This window comes from Typopeltis vanoorti, chromosome 24, assembly GCF_054136105.1.
Source record: "Typopeltis vanoorti isolate ZY-2024b chromosome 24, IOZ_Tvanoo_1.0, whole genome shotgun sequence".
In the NCBI taxonomy this organism is placed as follows: domain Eukaryota; kingdom Metazoa; phylum Arthropoda; class Arachnida; order Uropygi; family Thelyphonidae; genus Typopeltis; species Typopeltis vanoorti.
Window position 1 is genome coordinate 70077457 of NC_143572.1, and position 24713 is coordinate 70102169.

The 24713-nt window shown below is 35.0% G+C and overlaps 1 protein-coding gene across 2 annotated transcripts in view; it reads left to right on the forward strand.

Moving 5' to 3' along the window:
- LOC150093390 (cell adhesion molecule 1-like) overlaps positions 1-24713 on the forward strand; it is a 598758-nt gene that overhangs the window by 566503 nt on the left and 7542 nt on the right. For both annotated transcript variants that reach the window (XM_090413685.1, XM_090413686.1), the window contains 2 exons: positions 13934-14159; positions 22387-22532. In XM_090413685.1, coding sequence (XP_090269811.1) covers positions 13934-14159; positions 22387-22532 — 372 coding nt within the window. The remainder of the gene's footprint in view (positions 1-13933; positions 14160-22386; positions 22533-24713) is intronic.

The window sequence follows — 24713 nt, forward strand, 5'->3', positions numbered from 1 at the left end:
GCATGAATAACGTACACAATTCCAACCCGGTGGTTGTGGACTCGAATCCCATCATGGACATGATGTTTATGAATGTCTTTAGGTGGACCAATATCCACTTAAAGGCAAAATTTATATTGCTTATTGAAGGTTTGAAGTGGCTTGAAAAAAAAAGTTCGATATTTGGTCTCTAGAGCAGGATTTCTTTCCTATGTAAAAATAAATAAATAAAAGAAAAATAAAGAAAGTCCATTATCGTATTAATGTACTATAGATTAAAATGTTTCGCGGACGGAAGTCGCATAAAAAAAAAAAATAACTATATCGACCCCAAATTAAAACACTCACCTCATCCGCTTACATTTGGACAGCAATAAGCAAGGAAGGCAAAACGTGTTGTCTTTATAAGTTAATCACAAAGCATGTCGACACAACAAATCCACTTGGCTAAAGAAAGAAAGAAAAAAAAACTGTTATCTAACAGAAACAATTAAAGAATTTGCCACTTCTTCCATATCCCGCACAATTACCAACCTTTCATCGCACTCCGTTACGAATCTTTCATCTTCTTTTTCTGCGGTCTATGATCTTTGTTTTTGTCATCCCCCATTGTTATCCCTGAAATATCTCAAACAGAATCAACGAGAGGCCTTCCAGAAAACAAAGCTGCTACACACACACACACACGCACACACAAAAAAAGCAATTATATTTTTTTTCAATGGAGACCTAAGAACGGGTTCGATGATATAAAATTCTTGTTAAGAGACTAATTATAATTGGCTACATAAAGCTAAGAGGATTGTTACAATACGAAAGATTCTATACCTTTCTTTCTTTCTTGGAGTTTTTTTTTAATGAAGGACTGAACGTAATTGCTAGTCGGAGTTTGAATTATTAAGTAATGAACTAGTAAATGGAGACAAACACGAATGTGAAACTACGCCAACGTACAAAGAAAACTCCAATTAAAGAAAACGACTTGGGTGTACGGCAGTCAACGAGGGAGCTTTCATTGTCTGAAAAAAAAAAGTGTTTTGAGCTATCGTTCCCTCTTTACCCCCAAGTTACTGTTCATTATTTCAAGGTGGAGTTCAGTGATGTTTCCAATATGTCGATATTAATATTCTTGTTTAGATATTATGGCAAGAGACAGACAATTCAAAGTAGAATAACTGCATTTATATTTTTGTATCTTCTGTGTAATGCATAATATAAATATATAAAAAAGAAAGATTCTAAAGGAGTGTCGTCAAATAAGCCATTGAACACAACTGTGTATCAGTATGCTGAAAAGTTTGTGGGAAGACCTACATGGACAACTTCAAAGATTTCTGTGAAATAAGAGCGGTTTCGTAGTACTGTGTTCCAGATAGGATTTATGGGAATCTGGAGGGACCTCAAAAATCCATGGAAACAGATTTGAAGTCCAACTCCGGTAGGTTGCGAATTCCATCCTTATCCCATAATGGTTATTCTTTGAGTTCAGATGTATGCATTGGTTAATCCTATCCATCTTCTTCTTAAGTATTCTGCAATTGAGCAGGTTCTTCTCTTAGTAGTAAAAACTTTCCTTCCACTCTCTTCTGTTCTGAGCCTTCTCTTTCAAGGTTGTGTACCTGTCTCCATTGAGAATGTCATCTATTGTTTTCCTTACTCTTCCTCTGGGTCTTTCTCCATCTATTTTTCCTTCGATGGCATCTCTCATGATTCCATTCCCTCTCGGAATATGTCCGATCCAGTTTCCCTTTCTTCTTTTTATCCTCCTTAACAGACTTCTTTCTTCTTCTACTCTTTTTAAGACTTCTTCATTAGTTATTTTATCTATCCATTTGATTTTTTCCATCCTTCTCCAAATCTACATCTCAAAGCTTTCCAAAATCTTAATTTCTTCTTTCTTCAATGTTTAAGTTTCAGCTGCGTAGAGGGCAACACTCCGCACATAGCATTTTATTAGTCTTTTCTTTAGGTTTCTATCCATTTTACTTCTGAATAAATTCCATTTTCTATTAAAGGCATTCTATCCATACAAGAATTAAAAACTCGCTCCGTATTATTTTGCAACTTATATGTGTGTGTGTGTGTGTAAAGTTATTCCTAGTTTTTTCTTGTTTGTTTTAGGAGTTTCATTGTTTTTTGGTGATTTTTTGTTTGCATTCTAATTGTATTATTATTCCCCAAAAAGAAGTAGGCTCGGCAATTTGGCCCTAACTAACTTTTGAAAAGTAATGTGCAGCTCGAGTCCACACTTAGCCAATTACGGAACCCCTGGTTCAAGACTATCAGTGATTTAATTGGCAGTCAGGAAGAGAGTATAGAAAATAAATGCTGCCATCTCGTGGTTCTTAACACTATATATTATTTTCTGAATTAGTGTGAGTTCAAGCCGATTTTCTTCGAGGTTTTGTTATAAAAAAAAAATTGTCCGTGCCAGAGATTAACTGGGAAACCTGTAAAAGAAATGCTTTAAAAATATCGTCTAGTTAGCGACTAGAATAGCCTTCCTTCAAAGGGCCTAGCACTATGGAATCAAACGCCATATTTCCACAGGCTTCCTCGTACGATAATCTCACTAGATGTTCATCAATAAAAATAGGCACGGCATCTTTATTATCCCATTTATATAAAGAACAAAACACTCAGTTATTAATGACGTAATCAGTTGTTATAAACGAACAGCCTAAACTTCCGTGAGCTTGCCAAAACGGTTGTGACGTCATAGAAGATATCACTCGAGTTATCGGAATAATTACACAGCTATCAAAAGTATGAATAAGTATTCCAGGAATCAATATATTCTAAAAATGACATCAAATACTCGTTTTTTTTTATTATTATTTTATTTATTTTTTTGAATAAATTCGTTGCCTGAATGAGGAGATGGTTTGTGTTTACTTTTCCTCCTTGAAAACTTTAACAGCATTCAAACGATATTCAAAGATATCCTCTAGAAAGAAAAGCTATTTAGATAGGATGTTGGGATATTTTTTTTCCTGAGAAAAGGATATCTGTACTTTAGTGTAAAGAGAGTATAAAAACACCTGCAATATTTATATTGACATATCGGAAAAAACAAGTGGATTTTTTTCTCTCTAGTTCCTCATCACATAAACATTGCTGACATATCTGTTCTTGAAAGTAGAGAGAGAGAAAAAAAAAAAATTTTAAACAGCGAGTTTGTATGCAATACATTTCCCCGCCATTTTTCGCGTGCTCATTTTTACTACGTCATAAACTCTCATCACAAGAAACGTGTCAGAGATAACGTTGGCTTGGTCGCGAGTATTACAACAATGATGCACGCTCAGAAATCTACATAAAACTGTGTAGTTTTCTGTTCAATGAAAGATAAACAAACCGAATGCAGGCTTTTACATTCTTATCTTCAAAACCAGTACATTTAGTGTATTCCCCCCCCCGAAAAAAAAAAAAAAAAAAAAAAAAAGAAATTTCTACAGCTGGTGCAGGTGATATATAAAACGTGAAATGAATTAACGTATGTGTGAATATCCTGTTTGTGACGTAAAAATAACCACACCTTCCGACAGTGGTTTAATAGGGTAGACTTGACTGTTCCGGCTCTCGACTACACATGTAGTGACACCTTCCACTTTTATCACGAAAAGAATTTTATGTTGCCATGGCGACACGAGGTCAAACAGATGTCGGAAAGTGTCTCTGCATGTCCCGCTGCCGATGAGTGTCGTTTATTGAATGGCAAAGCTCTTTTTCCTATAATGAATCATCAAGAGCCAGACAAGCAACTTTCATTAACCCTAATTGGTAAACCAAGTTAACTATTTTCAGAGAAAAATCAATCATGGAACGAGGTGAACTAATCTTAACATCATAAAAAATATTGTCCATCAAAATTTAATTACATAAATCGTTATTCTGTCTACAGGTGGCGCTACCGAAATTACGTCTAGTTAATAGACTGTAATTAAATGTTGATATTGAATGTCCTGTCAATTTTGTACAAGCCCGTACCAACTCGAGTTTAATGTACTTTTTTTAAGGGGCCGTTCACGAACTAAATTTGGAAGCTATTTTCATTAACTAAAAAAAAAAAGTAGAGTTTGGAATACATTCTATCGGGAATCACCTGATTCAGATGATAAATAGATTCCAAACTTCTTTAAGTGCAGCCGATCCCAAATATAATTGGAAATTGTATTTGTGATCGGCTCCACTGATTTATTGCAATTCGTACAATTGCAAATTTATTGCAATTGTACGAAATTAAAATCTGTTACAATAATAAATGAATGTTAATCTTTTATTAATAAATAAATGAAATTAATAAATATTACATCGTTTATAATACGGAGCCGTTAAAAAAATAGACAAGAGTTAGGGGGAGAAGCGTTGAAGCATTCGATGCTATATATATAATGACAGGCTCAAATATATACTAAAAAACGTTGCATATATTAAAATATATAGGATATTATGGATCCATCCATATTTTATAGCCATATGTAAAAAAAAAAAAAAAAAAAAGACGTGAAAGTAGTGAATTTTACAAGTGAGCTATCAGAATATAACCTTCCATATAGGATTTGCTTTGGTATTCACTGCTTAAAAGACATGAGCTCTGCTCAGGAGCCCATGTGTTTGCCTTCTATCAGCACTTAAACTAGGACACATTGGTTTGATAGCTCTTTCGTATTATCAATGCATTAAAATTTTTATTTTTTTTTATATTTGCTATAAAATTCGAATGTATCTATAATATACTCTATTTTACTTTTGATTTATGAAAAATTAGAATACTTGAATTCTATAATTTAGTAATTAATTATGCACCTACCGAGAGCTCACTTATAATGAATTTAAATTTCTGCTAGATGGTTCTGTTCCTGCTAATGACAGTTATGATTGGACCGTGAGATGCGGTGATTAATGCCTTGGATGGCAATGCTGTAGCCAATGAAGTTCTAACTGAGGCTCGACTATTGCTGTTACCCTCCTACCATGATCAGAGCTTTAATAGCTCAATACAGATAACGGGGAAGATGAAAAGCATTCTTGCTTCGCCCCTTTAAGCCAGTCCTTATAAGGACTGTTCCTGATAATGAGGTTGAATATGAATCAATTGACCGTGAGATGCGGTGATTGATTAATACCCTTTGAGGGTAACGGATGGCAATGCTGTAGCCAATGAAGTTTTAACTGAGGCTCGGCTATTGCTGTTACCCTCCTGCCATGATCAGCGCTTTAATAGTTTTTTGTGAAGACATATCTTTAATTGAAATGGCCAATAAATAAATATATATCGTTGGAAGGTAGAGCGACAGTTATCAAAATAGTCCTAAAACCGATGTTACTGCACACCATTAACATCACAGGCACACAAGACAACGTCATTCATAAACATATCACTATTTTTTTCTGGAACAACAGGAAACACGAGGTGCACAGAGCTTTTCTCCAGCACAAAAAACCTACACTTGTGTTAAATTTATATTATAAATTAATAAAAAATATACAGGTGTTTGCAGCTTTTTATTAAGTATTTCAAATTTTTTTTAGATATTCCAAAAATTTTAATTTTTTTTAAAGTTCATTAAGTTTACAATAATTTTTTATAATTGAATATTAATTCTATTGAAATTTATAATGAATATTTGGCGAAAAGGTTTACTCTGTAAGAGCTTGTTAAGTGCCATCAACTTTGTCCATAGTCTGCAATTTATCTTCCAAAACTCTCTGAGAAATATGCATGATTTCATTCAGTATATCATGAATATCCTCTCCGACCATCCAAATTAACTGGAAATAATTAATAATTATAAGGAGATCGTCAATTATTTTATGAAATATTTATCTAACTAACCATCCTAATTAACTGTTTAATTAATAACCATGCAACAAGATCGCGAATGATTTTATAGCATATTTATCTAACATTATTGATGTTCTGGACGCCATTACAAGTTTGCCACATTGAAGAGGCCTCCAGCGGTGAACACGCAGCCTTTATGAACGCTTTCTATAGCGCTATAGAAAGAGACAAGCCTTCGATAAAGTGTTTGAAAAATACGTTTCACAAAGAGCCCCTCTATAATGGCATAAGTGGCCTTGGGACTCAAACACAACCGCCGAAATACACTCCTTTGAAGGAGGCAGCGCGCAATTTCCTGTCGTTTCTTCATCTTTGCCTCTTAATAGACACGACCGCATGTAGTCTCGAAGTTACGGGTTTGATACAATGCTCGGAATATCGAGGCAACATGGGCGTAATTAAACTAAGACAATTATGGGCACGTTTCAAAAGGGTAAAATGGCATCTTGAAATAAAGATGGGGAAAAATGGTAGTGGATGAATCTAAGATTCACAGAAGATACTTTACATCATGGCAAACTCGGGAGGTTTTTTTTTATTTGTTTCTCTGATATCTTCGGTTGTTTATGTTAACCAGTCTTAGAGAATGAATAATAATAAAATGGAGTAAAAATTTACATCAAGGAATTAAACTTTCACCTACAGTTAACTTAAACACTCTCCTCTTTGCAGACGACCAAATAATAATTACAAATTCTGAAGATAACTTACAGAAAGCTATTTTAGATCTAAATGAGATATCCAAAGATTATGGTATGATAATATCAACGCAAAAATCAAAAACTATGGCCTTTAAAGGACATATTTTTTCGGTTGTTTATGTTAACCAGTCTTAGAGAATGAATAATAATAAAATGGAGTAAAAATTTACATCAAGGAATTAAACTTTCACCTACAGTTAACTTAAACACTCTCCTCTTTGCAGACGACCAAATAATAATTACAAATTCTGAAGATAACTTACAGAAAGCTATTTTAGATCTAAATGAGATATCCAAAGATTATGGTATGATAATATCAACGCAAAAATCAAAAACTATGGCCTTTAAAGGACAAGATCCAGCAAGAACTAAAATAGTATTAGATAACAAGATCTTAGAACAAGTGAATTCATTTAACTAGCTAGGATGTATGATCACATATGAAAATGAAAAAGATATAAACGTAAAAATTGCAAAATATTTTAAAAAAAAAACAGGTGGAATTAACTCTATATTTAAACCGAACCTAGTTCAAAAACAAACCCGGCTAAAAGTATACAATACATTAGCCTTACCGGTCTTAATGTATGGAAGCGAAATCTGGACAATAAAACAAAAAGACAAACAAAGATTAACAACAGCAGAAATGAAGTTTATGAGAAAAACTGCAAAGTATACCCTATTTGATCACAAAAGAAACGAAGAAATAATTAAACCAAGAACCAGTAATAGAAAAAATTAAAAATTATAAACATAAATGGATGGAACACGTTCAAAGAATGAAAACAGAAAGATTACCAAAACAAGCCTTAAAGTACAATTAGGAAAAAGAAAACCAGGACGTTTTCTTAAGAGATTCAACGATGACTTCTAAAGCCGGAACAGGCCACTCTAGGCCTAAATCCCTGATAGGCATGATTATGATGATCTTAGAGCATAATTCTCGACGGACCGTTTGATATTTCTTAGTTCTTAACAGATTCCATTTAGCCATGGATTCTTCCTTATCAACATTACAGGACATGTCCAGACATCGCATTATCTATCTTAGAATTTTAATCAAATGCCACAGAAGGGGGTGGAAGGTATGTTAAACAAATATTTGAGAATTTCAATGTTGGAATTGATGCATTCCGCTTGAAACAGAGGATATTTCCACGTTCATTCACAAGAGAGGCCAATAAGCAGTTCCATCTTACCATTCACCTGACTGACTACCGAAATAACTTGACGAAATAGCTGCTTGTGAGAAGTGCTTGATTGCAACCGAGCCAATGAACCCTTGAAGAAGGTATTTAACAACGCATTGCGCGTATGCAAATATCAGCTGCCTTCGACTGAAGTGGATACGTTTATGAAACATCTGATTCAAGTAGCGGGTGTAAAGCATCGTATAGGTCCATTCAACTAAGCAAGCGAGAGATTAGAGGGAACTAATTAGACTGTAGCTCCTGTTTAATGCCCAGCTTTGATATTTATCAATACTTAAAGGATGCAATAGAGTTCACTTTAGGACACTGTAACGTTACCTGCAAATATCCCCCCCCCAAAAAAAAAAATAAAATAAAATAAAATTTGACTTTTAAAATCGTGTAAAACAAACTTATTAACCAATATATATTTTTGTTCGTACAAAACAGTTAACTTCTAAATTGTTATCTCAATAAAAATACGGGCGAAAGGCATTCTCCAATATTGTCTATATATATCCTCTATTGTTCTATATTAAAGTAATAATAGTTGGCACAAAAGGTATCCAGTGAATGTTACGCTCATCTAAGTGTCGGCACCCACTACAGATTCAAGCGAAGATGGGGTATAAGAATTTTACAGCAGCTTGCAATTAGCAGTATATAGTATTGATAAAACCAGGGGCGACTCGTACATAGGCACTGCGGAACTGCAGCATCCCCAATTTTTCTCGATACATAAATATATTTATTAATTTATTTATATTTGCTTGTAATATTTAATTTTATCATCAACCATCCTATACAATTCTCTTATTTTGTATAAAAAATAATAAAAATCCATCTTGTAGCACTTAGGAGGGCGAAGGCAGTACTGTGTTTACCACAGTGTCATATTGCTACGCGCGCAAGCATATGCACGTCATAGTGAGATGCGAGCTATTAGCGTAATGCGGCACTGTCCGTCGCGCAGTTCCACTGTTTTTTTATATGCAGTTCGCGGCAGTAGTAGAGTGTTCGTAGTGCTTATCGTGTTTACTCCGTCTCTTTAAATATTTGGACATCACAATTAAAGACTTAACATATGTTAGAGTTTTTATTGTAGAACATTATTGGGGTTATGATAATGGATTTTATTTTTAAGTACTTTTGAATTATACTAAGCTATAATTTTATCGATAATAAAAAATATTGTTTCATGTTTAATTTTTACTATAATTTTGATATTTTATCCAAACACGTATACACTGTACTTACAGTGTGTATGTATATTTCGAAAGTTGCAGCACCCCTACGATTTCAAGCCACGAGCCGCCACTGGATAAAACAGAGTTTTTCTTGATATCAGGTGACTGGAATGCAAAAATGGGTGAAAACGAAGAAGAGGCATCACTGGACGGAGGAATGAAGCAGGAGAAAGGATGTTCGAGTTTTGTGTTGAGAACAGTCGCTTTATTGCAAACACTTGCTTCTAAGAACATAAACGACGATTTGTACACATGGACTTTACCTAATGGAGAATACGGAAATCAGATTATATTAGTGCCAGCAGAAGGTGGAGGAGTGCTATCCAAGCAGCAAAAAAAAAAAAAAAAAAACTTGGTGCAGATGTGGGATAGATCATGAGTTATTGATACTGAAGTTAAGTTGAAATTAAGGGCTAAGAAGAAAAAGGACAGTATCAGATTTGATTTACGTATAAAATGAAGCATTTGAAGTAGAAGTTGGAGAGAAATTCAAACGTTTGGAGAAGACTGGAAGAGAATTCGAAGAACTGTGGGAAGAAACAAAATGTACAGTCATAGAAGCAGCAAAGAAGACTCTTAATAAAGTAACAAGAAAGATATATTGTAAACGGTTGTCAGAAGAAGCTATAAAATAGCATAGGAAAAAAGAAAAATGAAACTTCGTGGAAACAAAGAAATGATTGGACAACTGAGTGTAGATTTCCAAAGACAGACTAGGAACGATAAGGAACAACATCGAAACAAAAGGTGCAAGGAAACTCAAGGAAGCAATATTATGGGTAGAACAAGAGATGATCTGTTTTGAAAGATAAATGAAGTTATAGGGAAGTTTATCCCTAGATTAGGATAAAAATAATTCAGGTAAATGTCTGATGGAAGAAGCAGTTAAAAAAAAAAAAGATGAAACGAGTATGTAGAGGATTTGTGCAAGAAAGATAATAATATTGAAGGAGAATTTGAAAGGAGGGAATTTGTTGAGGAACCCATGATGATGAAAAGCGAAGTGATGTCATGGAGCAGCTGCCAAAAGAAAAAGCTCCTGGAGCTGATGGAGTGTCAATGGAATTATTGAGAGCAGCTGGGGATGAAGTAGTGAAAATATTAACTGAAATCTGTTAATAGGTTTGGAAGAAAATATACTGGCTTATAGACTGGAAAACATCAGTATTCATACCAATTCAAAAAAGAAATCAATTGCCGGAGATTGTGAGAATTATAGAACCATCGCTCTATTTTCACATGCAAGTAAAAGTTATGATGAAAGTGATCCAACAAAGGTTGGAGCCATACTTGAATAGAGAAGTGCCACAAGAACAGGCAGGCTTTACGAGAGAGAGAGAAACTAAAGACTAAATAGCAGACATGAGATGGATTATGAAAAGAACAAGACAATTTCAGAAGGAAGTATTCATCTGTTTTATTGATGATAAGAAGGCGTTTGATCACCCTACCTTTTTAATATTTATAGTGAATATATTATGAGTATGACTGATTTAGACAAAGATCCAGCTGGAATTAAGATTGGTGGCCGAAAAATAAATAATTTAAGATATGCAGATGATATAACCCTCATAGCAGAAACTAGAAGATCTGAGCAGTTGATTCTATTGGTTAAGAAGGGAAGTAACAAACTAAGCTTAATTTAAACATCAGTAAAAGATAAGTGATGGCTGCTGGCAATTTAAATGAATTTATACTAGAGGAAGATAAAATATAAATCGTTATGATTTACTGGGGTCCTGAATCAGAAATGATTATAAACGTGAAGATGAAATTAAAAGGATGGTTAAGGGCAGTGGCCGCTCTTGGCTTGAAATCGTGGGGATGCTGCAACTTTCGAAATATACACAGGGTAAGTATAGTGTATACGTGTTTGGATAAAATATCAAAATTATGGTGTGATTTACAGTTTTTGGACATTACAATTAAATCCTTTAATTGTAATGTCCAAATATTTAAAGAGATGGAGTCAACACGATAAGCACTACGAACACTCTACTACTGGTGCAAACTGCATATAAACAACAATGGAACTGCGTGAAGGACAGTGCCGCATTACGCTAATAGCTCGCATCTCACTATGACGTGCTTATGCTTGCGCGCGTAGCAATATGGCACTGTGGTAAAACACAGTGCTGCTAGCGTCCTTCGCCCTCCTACGTACTGCAAGATGGATTTTTATTATTTTTTATACAAAATAAGAGAATTGTATAGGATTGTTGATGATAAAATTAAATATTACAAGCAAATATAAAAATATAAAACAAATATAAAACATCCATAGATGGATGATTTTCTTCAAATTAAAATTTTTGTATCACAAGCTAGAGAACCCGTACAGAACTTTATTATTAAACTAAAATGAGTGACATTAAAACTATTTTGTTGGTTTTGGAAATTGTTTCGCCAAAGGAAATAAAACCAGCGTGGGAGGCGCATTTCCACTGAGATTCAAAGCCTATTTAACACGCCCTTCTTTATATAAATATGCTTACAAGCAATCTTTTCTTATTTTAACACCTGAAAAAAAAAAGAAGAAATATCGAAGTGCTTTCTCACTCAGGAAAAGAGCCCGCACGCAAAGGAACACAAACTCTATCGGTGATTGTTTCGGATGAACACCCCCCCACACACACACACACTTCACATCGCGCGACCAGTAATCCTCGATCCTGACACGGAAGGATTATGTAAGATCGATCGCATGCATGTGTGTGCGAACGGACTGCAAGATCACTTACTGTCCTCTATGTTTAATTCATCGTTGCTTTCACACGCTGACAGCTAGGTGGAGCTCGGGCTACCAGCTCGGTTGATTTTTCGTAATAATAATTTTAAACTGTATTTACCTCCTTATTCCGGTCTGGAACGGCTCTCCGTGGCCAAAATATCGATCTTAGTATTATAATTTAACCTTCAAGTACTTATTTAGCGTTTTACAGGGCTATCGTAATGAACTGCTTTTTTCATATTCATAACGTTTTTTTGAATCACTGCTGCCACCTACCGAGATGAATAAAAACTCTGCAGTTTAGTATTCAGCTATAATAAATAGATCAACATTTAGGATAATCTAGTGTTTCAAACATTTTCGTTTACTTTCTGATTTATTCGCGAAACTTCAAAGAAAACAGGCTTCCTATAAAACATATGAATAATAGAATTATAAAAAAAATTAACTTTTATACCATATGAATTGTAATAATCAATTCATTTTAACGTGTTAAATTTCAAACGCATTGCTCTTGTTTTATTTATATGAAGCCCGCGCTGTTTGAAGTTGAGTGAATAAATGAATAAAGCATAAATGGACGAAAAAATGCTACTTCTACTATGTTCACTGAGCATACGCCATCCATCCATCTCATTAATGGTCCACCTCTGCCTCGTTTTCCAAGAACTTTGCCTTCTATTACTCTTCTGAGAAGTCCCCTTCCATCCTTTTTGTGTCCAAAATATTTTTTGACTTCCTTCTGTCAATATAGCCTCCGAACATGAAACTAGATATTTTGACAAAACACTATATTAACTTAAGGCTTCTATCTAATAAGCATCCTTATAGTCCATATAAGGACTGGCTTAAATCAGCATAGTTGAATCCTGAATAATTGTATTATTTTAATACAAAATAGTTAAAGGTGTTCTCATTCTATTTAGAATTTTAAAATAAATCTTAAATTATTCAAAAATATATTTCCAAAATTTCAAAGAAAATATCATTTCCGTTATTATTTCTAAAATAATATAAATTATTTATTATATTAAATGAAATCCGTCATGCGAAGACATAATGCTGAATTAACCAGTATGATAATAGTAGACAAATACATTACAATATACTGCGTGTTTGCGGCTGTTCGTCTGACAGTGACAATAAATCAAGCTGATATAGCAGCTGTAGTTTTACTTTTTTTTTTTCCTTGTGGACAGGAGAGCTTCATGCTGAGAAGGAAAAAAATTAAATAAAATAAGAATGACAAACTTTAGTTTCCAAGCACGAATAATGGTTACTGTGGGTTTGCGCCGATGTTACTGTAATGTATTGTAAAAAAAATACATGCTGTAGATGAAAATATTATGTTGGAAGTGCCATAAGAACAACAATACCTACAGAGCGAAAAAAGCAGGCATCTGCGCTCCGTATTTGTCATTTGATACATTTTAGTGCGTACATTCCTTTACTTTCTAATTAAAACATATACGATAAATTAAATTAAATACGATAAACAGTTGTTTTTATGAAACTTAACATAAATACCTTTATCAGTCATCTGTATTCTTTATGTACATTTTTTTTCTTAAATAGCACTTATTAATATATATGGTCTCTATGTATTTATTTGTATGGTGTATTTAATTTATTGTTTGTATAATTCTAAAATTTAAAAAAACTGAACAAAAATAATTATGCTAATTAAATAATAATTTATTAAAATCTTTTTTAAAAAATTCAACAAAACTTCTTAAGTTATATATAAATATTAAATTATAACTTCAAATTTTCATTTTATACTGTATAATACGGATTCCGTAAATATATAAATACTGCAACTAACTATTTCTCTCATCTGCAACTCAGGGTAGGTAAAACATTGATAACTTTCAATCTTCTAGTGAAGTATATGACAAACGTTTGGCTGCAAGATGGCCAGCGGTTGAAGAGTGAAATATTGCAGTCAGCAGATGCTACTTTTGATATTATTGAAATTAATAGAATTGAATTATAAGTCCCCAGAAAACAGTAAATGAACACAGTTTGATATTGCTTGTAAATATTATGACGACAAAGATCTCTAGGTAGTCAAATCACATTTTAAATGAACAACGAGAAACTTTCCACTGTTTTTGATGCTGTTCACACTTGTCACGAAAAAATTTGATAACTTAAAAATTTGAATCCGACATCCACGTTATTAGTCATTGATGTTTTTTTTTAATTCTATTAATTCTGTTGTTTCTTACCGCCAGGTTCCACCAGCATTTACAACAAAGTACCCGGGCACGAAGCATTTGGTGGACAGTAAACACAATCTACACAGCACTGAAGTTAGGCTGAATTTTGTAGTGGAACCGAAACATCTGTTGCAAGGAGAGTTGAGAATCCAATGTGTAGCGTCCTTTTCTCAGATTTACTCCAAATGCAGCGAAGAGATTATGGTGGGCGACAGCACATCAGGGATAGATCCGCAAAGAAGTAAGTGGCTTTGATTTATTTGCCAAATGAGTATAAATACGCACCTGTTTCATATATATAAGATGATGTATGTAACAAATATAATTCTCTTTCAATAGGGTTGGGATGTATTCGTCCCTAAGACGAATTTTTCTCGTATTGGAGAAGAATGCAGATTTATCGAAATAAAGAATCAGAAACGTAATGTATTTGGAGTTTACAATAAGCCCTTTGTGGGATATGACACTTTGCTCGTTGTTTCTTTTTCTTCCACTACTAGAAGTAACAGATGCCAACATTTTCTTCTATCTCTTCCCCTAACCGTAAAAATCACCACAAATCTATAGACTATCTTTATTGTTTTTACCATTGAAACCTGACGTTATTCAGCAACTTACGACTAACATGTCTAACTATGCACAAACATGCTTTGCGATGTCTTAACTTAATGATTTATAGTTTATCTTTCTGTCTTTGGAATGCAGTTTCCATCGTTTGATTCCAACAGTGCATTAATCTGTTTGCAAAAGGACACGATTGATCGTTGAGAGAAAAAGAAGTGCTTCTATCCCCCACACCCTAAAAGACATATTAAGGCAGAAGTCGTACCAGTCCATAGATAAGTACCTAGAACGTCTTCCTTTTTTTTCTCCTCTTTTACCTTGCGGTGTCGAGAGTTTTTCTATTCATTTAACCCCAACCGTACACAAAGATGAGTTGGATAAGCCCTATGCCTTCCAGTGTAGCCTATGTCTGTAGAAGCGTTGGGTTCTCGAGGCCGGTTTGCCTACTTGCGCGATGAAAAACACCCTGCAGTCCACGCCCAAGACCGACTAACTTCGCTATGTCTAAGAAAGATCGTAAGCTCCACGTCAGCGACGGGAATCGAACCCAGGACATTCCTTTCCCAGGCCTATGGTTGCGAAGCGTAAAGCCACTCGGCTAACCGCGTGGACTAGAACTTTCCAAACTGTAAGAACGGGATGCTATAGCTGGTGAAATGAATGATATTTTTTAAAACTTATTCAAAAGTCAAATCAACGTTGCTTAGGACTGATTTGCCATTTGAATCCACAACAGATCGTCTTTCAAGCGAGTCACCGATCTATTTCGAAAAGCAAGAAACGAAACTGTTCGTTCCAAATTAGGAACGAAGAGTTTTGGTTACTTCTTCTATTCATTGAAATATTTTATGCTGATTTTGAAGTAGTAAGAAATCAAACGTCATGCTTCAGATCGATACTTCATCTATCGAATCTTCATCCAAATCTCATCCATAGTAATCAATCGACGCACAAAATCAGTTTTATTCGTGTTAAAACGCTCCAGGCACTGTTCAGAGGTTTCATGCGAGTGGGTTTTTGATCTGCTTCGAGCAAGCGATGCACCCATCTTGCGCAAAGTTTTTCCATTTGTAATTCTTCATGCAAAATATATCCTGCACGTTCTTTTTAAATGCCTATAGTCTCAGCAATTTCACGCACTTTGACTCGCCGGTCATCCAATACCATACGGTGCACTTGATCAATGATTTCTGGTGTTCCTTCACGTGGATCATCTTCAAGGCTGGTACGGCCACGTTTAAACTCGGCAGCCCTTTTCTTAATTGTCGAAAACGAAGGCGAAGAGTGCCCATAAACTTTTATGAACTTCGAATGAATTTCTTTTGGCGTTAAACCTTCTTTTACAAAGAATTTTTTAACCGCACGATACTCAATTTTATCCATTTCAGGGGAACACGTTTTTGCTTTAGACAGCTGTATAAAACAAACTACTTGATAGAATGACTCACAATTTCACACAGATACTTACGACAGATGTACCAACTTAGAAAAAAAAAATCTTCCCTATACTGTTGCATCTATGGTCGAGGCCGAGAAATTTTCAGACCACCCTCGTAGTAAAGCAAAATGGCTACTGCTCCAGAAAATAACAAATTTCTTGTCTTTTGATATCTTCCAACTGGACATCTCCGTCTTCCCTCTAACATACCACTCTATGGCGTAGGATCAGGTACAGTAGGGAACCTGCTTGCATTGCCAAGAACATTTAATGAACCCACACGCACCTAAGAAGCTGTGGCGTCAGTGAATGTGGAATACTCTACGGTGGATCTGACATGGCTTGGAAGTCTGAATATGAACTGGATATTTTACCATCGTACTAGAGGAACTCCTGTTGGATCCTTGTAACTTAACATCTGGAAGTAAACTTGGTGCTGGTCCCTGGCAAGGCACATTGAAACATTGTATGCATATTTAACCACGCTACCGACCAAGACGTCTACAGACGTCGAGGTTATCATGGATGCGAAGTGCCTCTTAAAATTGGAACACCATTGATATTACACAGAAATACATGATGGATACGAAGTGTATGAGGATGCGTATTTGATCCATAATGGCCAGTAAGGTGGTTAATTTCTTTAACTCAAATAAGTATCAAATTGTCTTAATTGTATAGATAAAAACGTGAGTTAAAAATCAAGTTATATTTCTTTGTTTTCGCCTTTGTCCAACCTCGTCGGGAGGCGTCTAGTATAGCCCATGATAAAAAGAGACAAAATGAACTGCAAATGCTTTTCTTTGCGGTAGTCACGTGTTTAGAGCGGAATGACGTCATCTCAGGGATTTGTACACGCGAAAGAAAGTCAATTCTATCGAATGAAGATCTATGTTAGGAAGTTCTCCTCGGTGCAAACTTCTAGAAAGAAGGAATCCTTACAAGTTAAAACAATCAGAAGATGAGAAGAAAAAAATAGAACGAAAAAAAAAGCTCCGCTTAGAAAAGACAAAAAAATCTTATTGATCTGTTTTTCTTGTAATGGATGATCGATTTGAAGCAACAAACCCCTTTTTTATTATTTTTTTTTATCTTTTTTTTTTTTGTGTGGAGCTTGTCACCTGAGCAAAACCCCTGGCGCAATAATACAGAATAGGCAGGTGCGTGCGGCTGGATATTGTCAGCACAAGAAACTAAAAGCCTCGATGATAGCAAAGTTTCTTTGTGAAAGAAGAGATTTGTGTGTCTGAGAAGCCAAAGAAATGTTGCGCCTCAAATAGCTACGGGATTGATTACTCTTGCAAGAATAACCACAGAAAGACATCGTGCACATTCAAACAGAAACAAAAAAGAAGTATTAGAAATGTGATATGGACGACAGGTGACATCACTTCATTCAAATACCAGCTCATTATCAAGAGCCAAAATTATCAAAGGTTTAGCCTGTTATTGTGCAATAAAAAATGGAGTTTCTCTTGCATACAATAAGAATGCACTTTTATAATCACAAAAGCGGTCTGAATATATTTTACTATTCGTATTAGCTTCTCTACGTATAGTTAGCTTTTGATTAACGTTTGCATTTTCATGCAGCTTTCTGATTTGCCTTTTACGCTTTGTATTAGTTTTCTTATTAGCATTTGTGGTTTATATTAGCCTATTAGCCTTCTGATGAGTCTGTAGGTTTTATTAGCCTTCTAATTCGCCTTTTTAGACTGTACCAGTCTTCTTATTAGTTTATAGTTTATAATAGTCATCTAATTGATCGGTGTACTTTTTGAAGGAGCTTCATTTCTGATTAGCCTTTGTCGTTTCCGATCTGAGATGATTACGGTCACCCTTTTGATTAGCCTTTGCAGTTTTATTAGGTTTCTACTGTGTAGTTTGTATTAAGCTTCTAATTTACTTTTGTTTTTTGAAGAAGCTTCATTTTTGATTAGCCTTTGTCGTTCCGATCTTCTGAGATGATTGCGTCAGCCTTCTGATTAGCCTTTGCAGTTTGTAATAGTCTTACTGTTTGTATTAGCTTTCTGCTGTCTGTATTTTGCATTAACCTTCTAATTTACTTTTGTTTTTTGAAGAAGCTTAATTTCTGATTAGCCTTTGTCGTTCCGATCTTCAGAGGTAAATGCATCCCCTTTCCAATTAGGGTTTTTAGTTTCTGTTAGCCTTGTAATTAGCTTTTATACATATTATCAGCCTCTTATTAGCTTTTACGGAGGTATTTGTCTTCTAAGTCTGTAGTTTGTATTAGCTTTGAATCTGTACTTTTTAAAAATGGTTTGATTTCTGATTAGCCTTTTTTTATATTCCGATATGCCTCAAATAATTGACCTTTTTAAAGATAAAGGTCAGAATGATGACCTTGAAAATTTTCGTTAGTTATTATAATTAAGAAGAATTTAAATGGAATCCTATGTCACAGTCGGAAGACCTCGATTATGCCGATGACAAAGTCTTGATATACAAGGAAAATCAAACAGCTGATAAGGTTGGTCTTACGAGTAAAACAAATGTTATTAAACTAAATAGCAAATGGCACAAAGAAACCAACTCACATGCAGTTTTATTTGGTTTTGAAGCAGACTTTAATACGCATGCGGTGTTCTAGAAGTCCGCCATTTTCCCGTGAATAGGAGATCGACAGAACAACTCCAATCACACCACTAGAAAAGCACTTTTGAATAACGTCAGATGACTCTGATTCTACTCAACCTGCCTACCTCTAGCGGAGGAACTTTGTACTGAATGCAGTAGTGTCATCTGGTAGTTAATTCGGAAATATTTTGATCAAACAAACAACGAATTAGCGCAGAGTTCTGCAACTATCAGAGAATAAATTAGCTTCTCTCATACTAACAAAAACCTGCATAGGAAAGTATCGAAAATAGCTGATTTTTGCAACCAAAATGTTTTATGTGATTTTATTTGACATCGCTTATTTGTGTAGGTATCGATGACGAGAATAGGGAAAATTATCATCATGTGAAATCAAGGATTTGAGTTCCTAGTGATGAACGGCGTGGAGTGTTGATACACAGCAAAACGTATCGAGTCCTCGGGGGTGATCGAGTGTAATGAAGTGTGCCGTATTTTGCTCCTTTGCCCGCTTTCTTGCCCGTGTTGTTCGACAGAGGGCCATAGAACGATCATCTATCGCTACATTAATGTCGTAAGGCAGTTGACAAATGGTCGTTAATTGCGTCTCTTATCGTTATAAAGTGGTTTGGAGATTAGCGTCAAATTTCTGCTCATCTTGCCTGCTTATCTGCTTAACAAGGGGTGTCAAGCTTTAACAAAGGTGGACTGAACTCCCTCGTGGCAGAACATCAAAATATCACTGCGAAAATATTCTTTCCCTTCTTGTCAGACCGTCGGCTATTTATTCTCCGTTTTCATCTCTCTCTCTCTCTCTCTCTCTCTCTCCCTCTCTCTCTCTCTCTCTCTAAGTTTCTTGTTCTTTCTTAAGTACATAAGTTGTTCTTGAATCAGTTGCATTAACACAGATATCTGTTCGGAGTTTCTGGTGTTAAAAGTTATTAAACTGCTTCATGTATTCCAAAGAAAGTTCGTGATTCATACAAAGATTCTAATTTCTTCCAAGAGTAAGCAAATTTTAATGGATAACATTTAAAATAATAGTACTTAGTCAAGCAAAAGATTTGAATCCTTTACAGCTAACTTATCTTTACAAAAAGATTAATATTCCTTTTTCATCTCTCTTGTTCGGAGAATAAATTCTTTGTGTGATAAAAGGCTAATTATTCTTACGAAGAAGCAATAAAAGGCTAATATTCCCTATGAGCTAATATTCTTTAAGGTGTGATTAAAGAGTAATATTCTTTAAAAAGGAGTAATAAAAGGCTAATATTCATTTGCGAAGGTGTAATAAAAGGCTAATATGCCTTACGAAATAATAATAAAAGGCTAATATTCCTTACGAAGGAGTAATAAATGGCTAATATTCTTTAAGAGCTAATATTCTTTAAGGTATAATAAAAGGCTAACATTCTTTGAGTAATCATAAGAAGGCTAGTATTTCTTAGCAAAGAGTAAAGGCGTCTAATCTTCCACAATGGCTGACAAAAGGTTAACGTTCATAAAAACTACCAAATGACTAAATTATAAAACAGCTAACATTTGTAATCAGGCTATATTCATGGGTTACGTATTTAAAAGAATAATAGTTCAACCAGAGGTGTTTATCTTGAATCGTTAATAGCTAAATAACTTTCAAAAGACAATATTCCTTAAGGAAGAATAACTTAAGGCTAATGTCCCTCAAGAATTGATAAAAGGTTATTGATCAGAGAATATAATTTAAAAGGCTATCTAAAGGCTAATGTATAAATGTTTTAGTGTAGTTATTTTGGATCTATTGGATATTAAGGATACAAATTAAGCAAAAGCTGTTCAGCTTGATTCGTTAATATCTAAGTGGCTTGAAATGGTTAATGTTCCTTACGAAGGACCCAATATAAAGCTAATGTTAATCAAGGACTGATAAACGGCTATTGTTTTAAGAGCTGGACCGAAGAATAATGTTTATTGTGAGACTATTAAAACAAACTACCGTCCGTATGAAAGATAATGAGGCTAACTTTCTTGAGAAAGATAAATGACATCTTAAGAAAGGTAATAGTTTCATTCCGTGAATTGGAATATTAACCTTACTTATTCTCCAAATCATTACTTTCTGAAGGCTAATCTTTATATAATAATCTGCTGTCAGATTTGCCTCTAAAAACGTAACAAAAGTATAATTATCTTACTGGGTATTAATCACGGAGTTAGAATCAAATTCTTTCAAAAGACATCGAACCTTGAAAAAAAATCGGAAAAAGAATTTTATCTCACTCACGGTAAATGTACATTTCTTCGGTGAGAATCACATAAGAAATAATAATACGCCCCCTTCTTTATCCTATTGCAAATAGCTGAAGTAATGATATGGTTAACTTAGTATCAAAGGAAGTTACATAATCCCCTTTGAAGTTCATCGATAAGAATTGCTGTCAGATTCATAGATAAAAATTAACTTACCTGTGAGTTTTTATCGCCGACTTCCTTTGAATCTGCTAATTTCCTTTAGTTCTCCTGTTTAACTGTATATTAATGATATAGTCAAACATTTAAGAGAGGGACATTCAGTTGTTTTGCTGACGCTGCAAAACTGGGAAGGGCAATAGTCGATAAAGGTGATGTAGATATCTTCCAGGATGTTTTGAATGAAGTGGCAAATGGTATCGTATTGATGGTACTAGTTTACAGGAAATTGATGAGGCTAGGGATCAGAGGATGATGGTGGATAGAGATTCGAAATTCAACGGACATATTGCAAGAGTTGGCAAAATGGCAGAGGAGAGGGGGATATGATAGAAACTTATAAGTTACTAAAGGAATATTATAAGATGGACACAGAAGAAATTTTTCAATACATGGGAAGTAGGGGAACAACAAAGGGTGGAAGCTGTTCAAGAGTGTTGTTAGGACTTTTTTTTTTCGAATAATGGCATGGTTAGTGTGGTTCTCTCTCTCGCGATAACTTTTCTGTGTCCATGGAGTTATCACACATCCTGGTTTTCCCTTTCGGTCGTTTCCGACCCTAGGTGACTTCGTAGGCATTGCCCACAAAGTATTCCTGGTGAGATTTTTACAGGGTAGTTCACTGTTGCTTTCCCCAACCCCACAATTTTATCCGGGATCGGGACCGGCATATGGCTGGGACGTATTCATGAATGTAATCGATGTGTGTTCACAGGGTCGGCTTGCCTATTCTGGTGGACGAAAAACCCGAGTTTCCAGGTGGAAAAAACCCTACTTCTGTATGAGACTGACTAACTCACCTTTAGTCGAATAGCCCAGTGAAAGGTTCCTCAAGTCACTGACGAGAATCGAACCCAGGTCTTTTCGACCAAAGGGCTTCGTTTATACTGACTTAGCTACAGAGATTCGAATATCCACCTAAGAATAATAATAATAGTTCTTTAACTTACATATCAAAAAACGATTTTAAACTATTATGACGATTATGGTATCACCAGTTGAACGTTTTTAAACAGTTATTAAGGATACTGAGAGCAATCGAAGTTAACCAGGTCACATATTTTCCGTTAACCCAGTTAACAATGGTCTAAAATTTAAGATTACTCTTAATAGTGCTTTATGCTGAGGTCAAAAGAATAGTAGCTTTTATTAAATAAACTATCAAAGGAGACAAATATTTTTCATATAATTTTATATAGAAAGAGGAAGAGAGAGAGAGAGAGAGAGAGAGAAATTGGTTGCTATGTATTCAAACGAAGTGTCTCCTTCTTTGAAAATTCATCATGTTTTCAAGCCGATGAGCAAACACGGAGTTCAATTTTTTTTTTTTTTTTTTGCTACTCCAACAAAAGATACTTCTCACTGTTTGTTATTACTTAAGGAAACGCTCTTTCTTTCTTTTTTTTTTTTATGTCCACAGTGTCACATGTGGCGCCAGGTGAAGAAGGACCGATAATAACTGGCGATCTTCCAAAATACGAGATTGGCGACATCGTCGATGTCAATTGTACTTCCGCCAAATCGACTCAGACAGCTGACTTAAGGTGGTACATCAACGACAAAGAAGTAAGTGACATTCTTCAAAACCCTTCGTGTTTTTTATTCTTTAAGGAAAAACCTTCTCTAACCCACTCCCCTTCCCCCTGCGCTCCCGTGTTAAAGAAAGTTCTCGAAGATTTCTTTCTGTTCTTGTATTTGCTTCAGTTTCTTACATGCAGACAGTCCCATAATGCTAAAGATAAGTCTGTAAACGAATGTTTAAAATTTCCAAGATATGCCGAAGATTTCGAAGAAATAATGTATCACTAAATTAAAAAAAAAAAAAAAAAGGATCCATTCATTGCTAGGTTTTCATTATTTGTTTACTTAAAATAAAAATTGGAATTTATTTAATTTTTTTTTAATTTATATTTAGTTCTAAAATCAGTTTCACATCCTCAATACAGTAAATTAAAAAAATAAAATAAAATAAATAAAAAGATATGAATTTTGTAATAGTTGGAACAATAGATGGCAGCTTAATATCCTGTTCATTCTAATTGGCCGTAAACAATATTAGAACCAATTCCCAAAAGTTGAACAATATTTTGGACTAAGGCACAAACAGAACTGAAATGGTAAAAACAATAGTAGCGCCATCTACTTTAGGATTTATGTTTGTTGTCAGATTGTTTCTCACTATATAATTATATGGATATGAACAAAGAAAAAAATTAAATAATCAAAAAATTAAAACGAATTGAAGTAAACCAATTTACATATTACAATTTCTTTTTACATGGGTGCAATTGCTGGAATATTTCGAGATGGAAACGCCAATGCACACATTTTATCAGTATTCTTTAAGCTGATCAAGAAAGTTGTGTATACTCTGTGGTCAAAATATTAGCGGCATTATTCTGTGATCAATGGAAAACAACAGGAACACGTGACTGAAGATGAGTGGCAGGTCGGTTATGAACAGAAACAGCAGAGTACCTCCAGAAAAAAAAAAACATGCGTTCAAGTGTGTGCGATAGTGGTCAATGGTCATGAGTTAAATGACTTCGAACGAGAGCGATAATGGGAAATAGCGAATCCGTAAGAATATTGGAGAGTCATAAACACGGAGCATGAAGTTAAAGAAAAAGAAATATCTACAGCTGGACCACATGGGTCAAAAGATGAAACCTGAGGAATGAAGGACAATAGAATAGAGGCAACAGCGATCCATGGGATCGTCGTGCTTGGTCGCAAGTGCTTGCTTATGCGAGAAATGTCTTTCTGGCACTCGTTAAGTCCCTGGATACCAGTAGGTCAAGACCCAAATGGTCCAGTGGTATCTCGGTAGCGAATTCATTGCCGCCTCGATTCACATTGGTCATTAATCCTCGGTTTTACCCGTGATAACATAGCAGGAATGGTTAAAGGAACTTGATAGCGATTGAACCATAATGGATTACCCCATCGTATGACTGAGCAAGCATCCTAATTCAGAAGGAATAAACTCCGTCAATTTTACGGAGGTAGGTCACAATAGCAAACATTTCCTTCTTCTACCACATCTAGATTCAAGTCGAATTTGTAGCTCGTGTTGAGGCTCATGTGAGGATAACCGTCCAAACATTTCTGTAAATAATACACTATTTGGCGATGCCCATTGGTTGGGAACACGTGGGTTCGAATCCTGTTCTAGAGCACCAAGATCCTATGTAGAGATTAAAAAAAAATCCTTATGAAGTTGAGAAACTCGCAGTTCTTGGAACGGATGTGGCAGGATTCTTTCTCCCACAAAACAGACAAACAGGCCAAAAGAACACACGCAATTCACACGTAATACAAGTTAGTGTATATCCTTTTCTTTTCTGACTTGCAAAACCTCTAAGTTTCTTTAGTGAAGTACCAACTTCTTCCACTCTTTTCTATCTTGAGCTCTTCAAGTGCAGTCCAAGATTCAAATCTCACCTGAGTCGTTCTGAATATTATACTTCTTGTGTTGCCACAAGTCTTCCTCAAGGTCCCTTCCAGGCCGCATCTTGAATGCTTGGTTATCCTCTCCTCATCCATTCTTTCCACTTGTCCAAGCCATCTTAATCTGTGTGCTCGAATCTATCAACTAGAAAGTGAGGATCTATAGAGTTCATCTACTTCTGGATTATATATTCTTCTCCATTCGTCTTTCTGGACTATCTTTTCTAATGTTGATACGATTCCTATCTTTGGAAGTTCATAATGATTGGACGAAGCAACTAAATATCTATTGGTGTA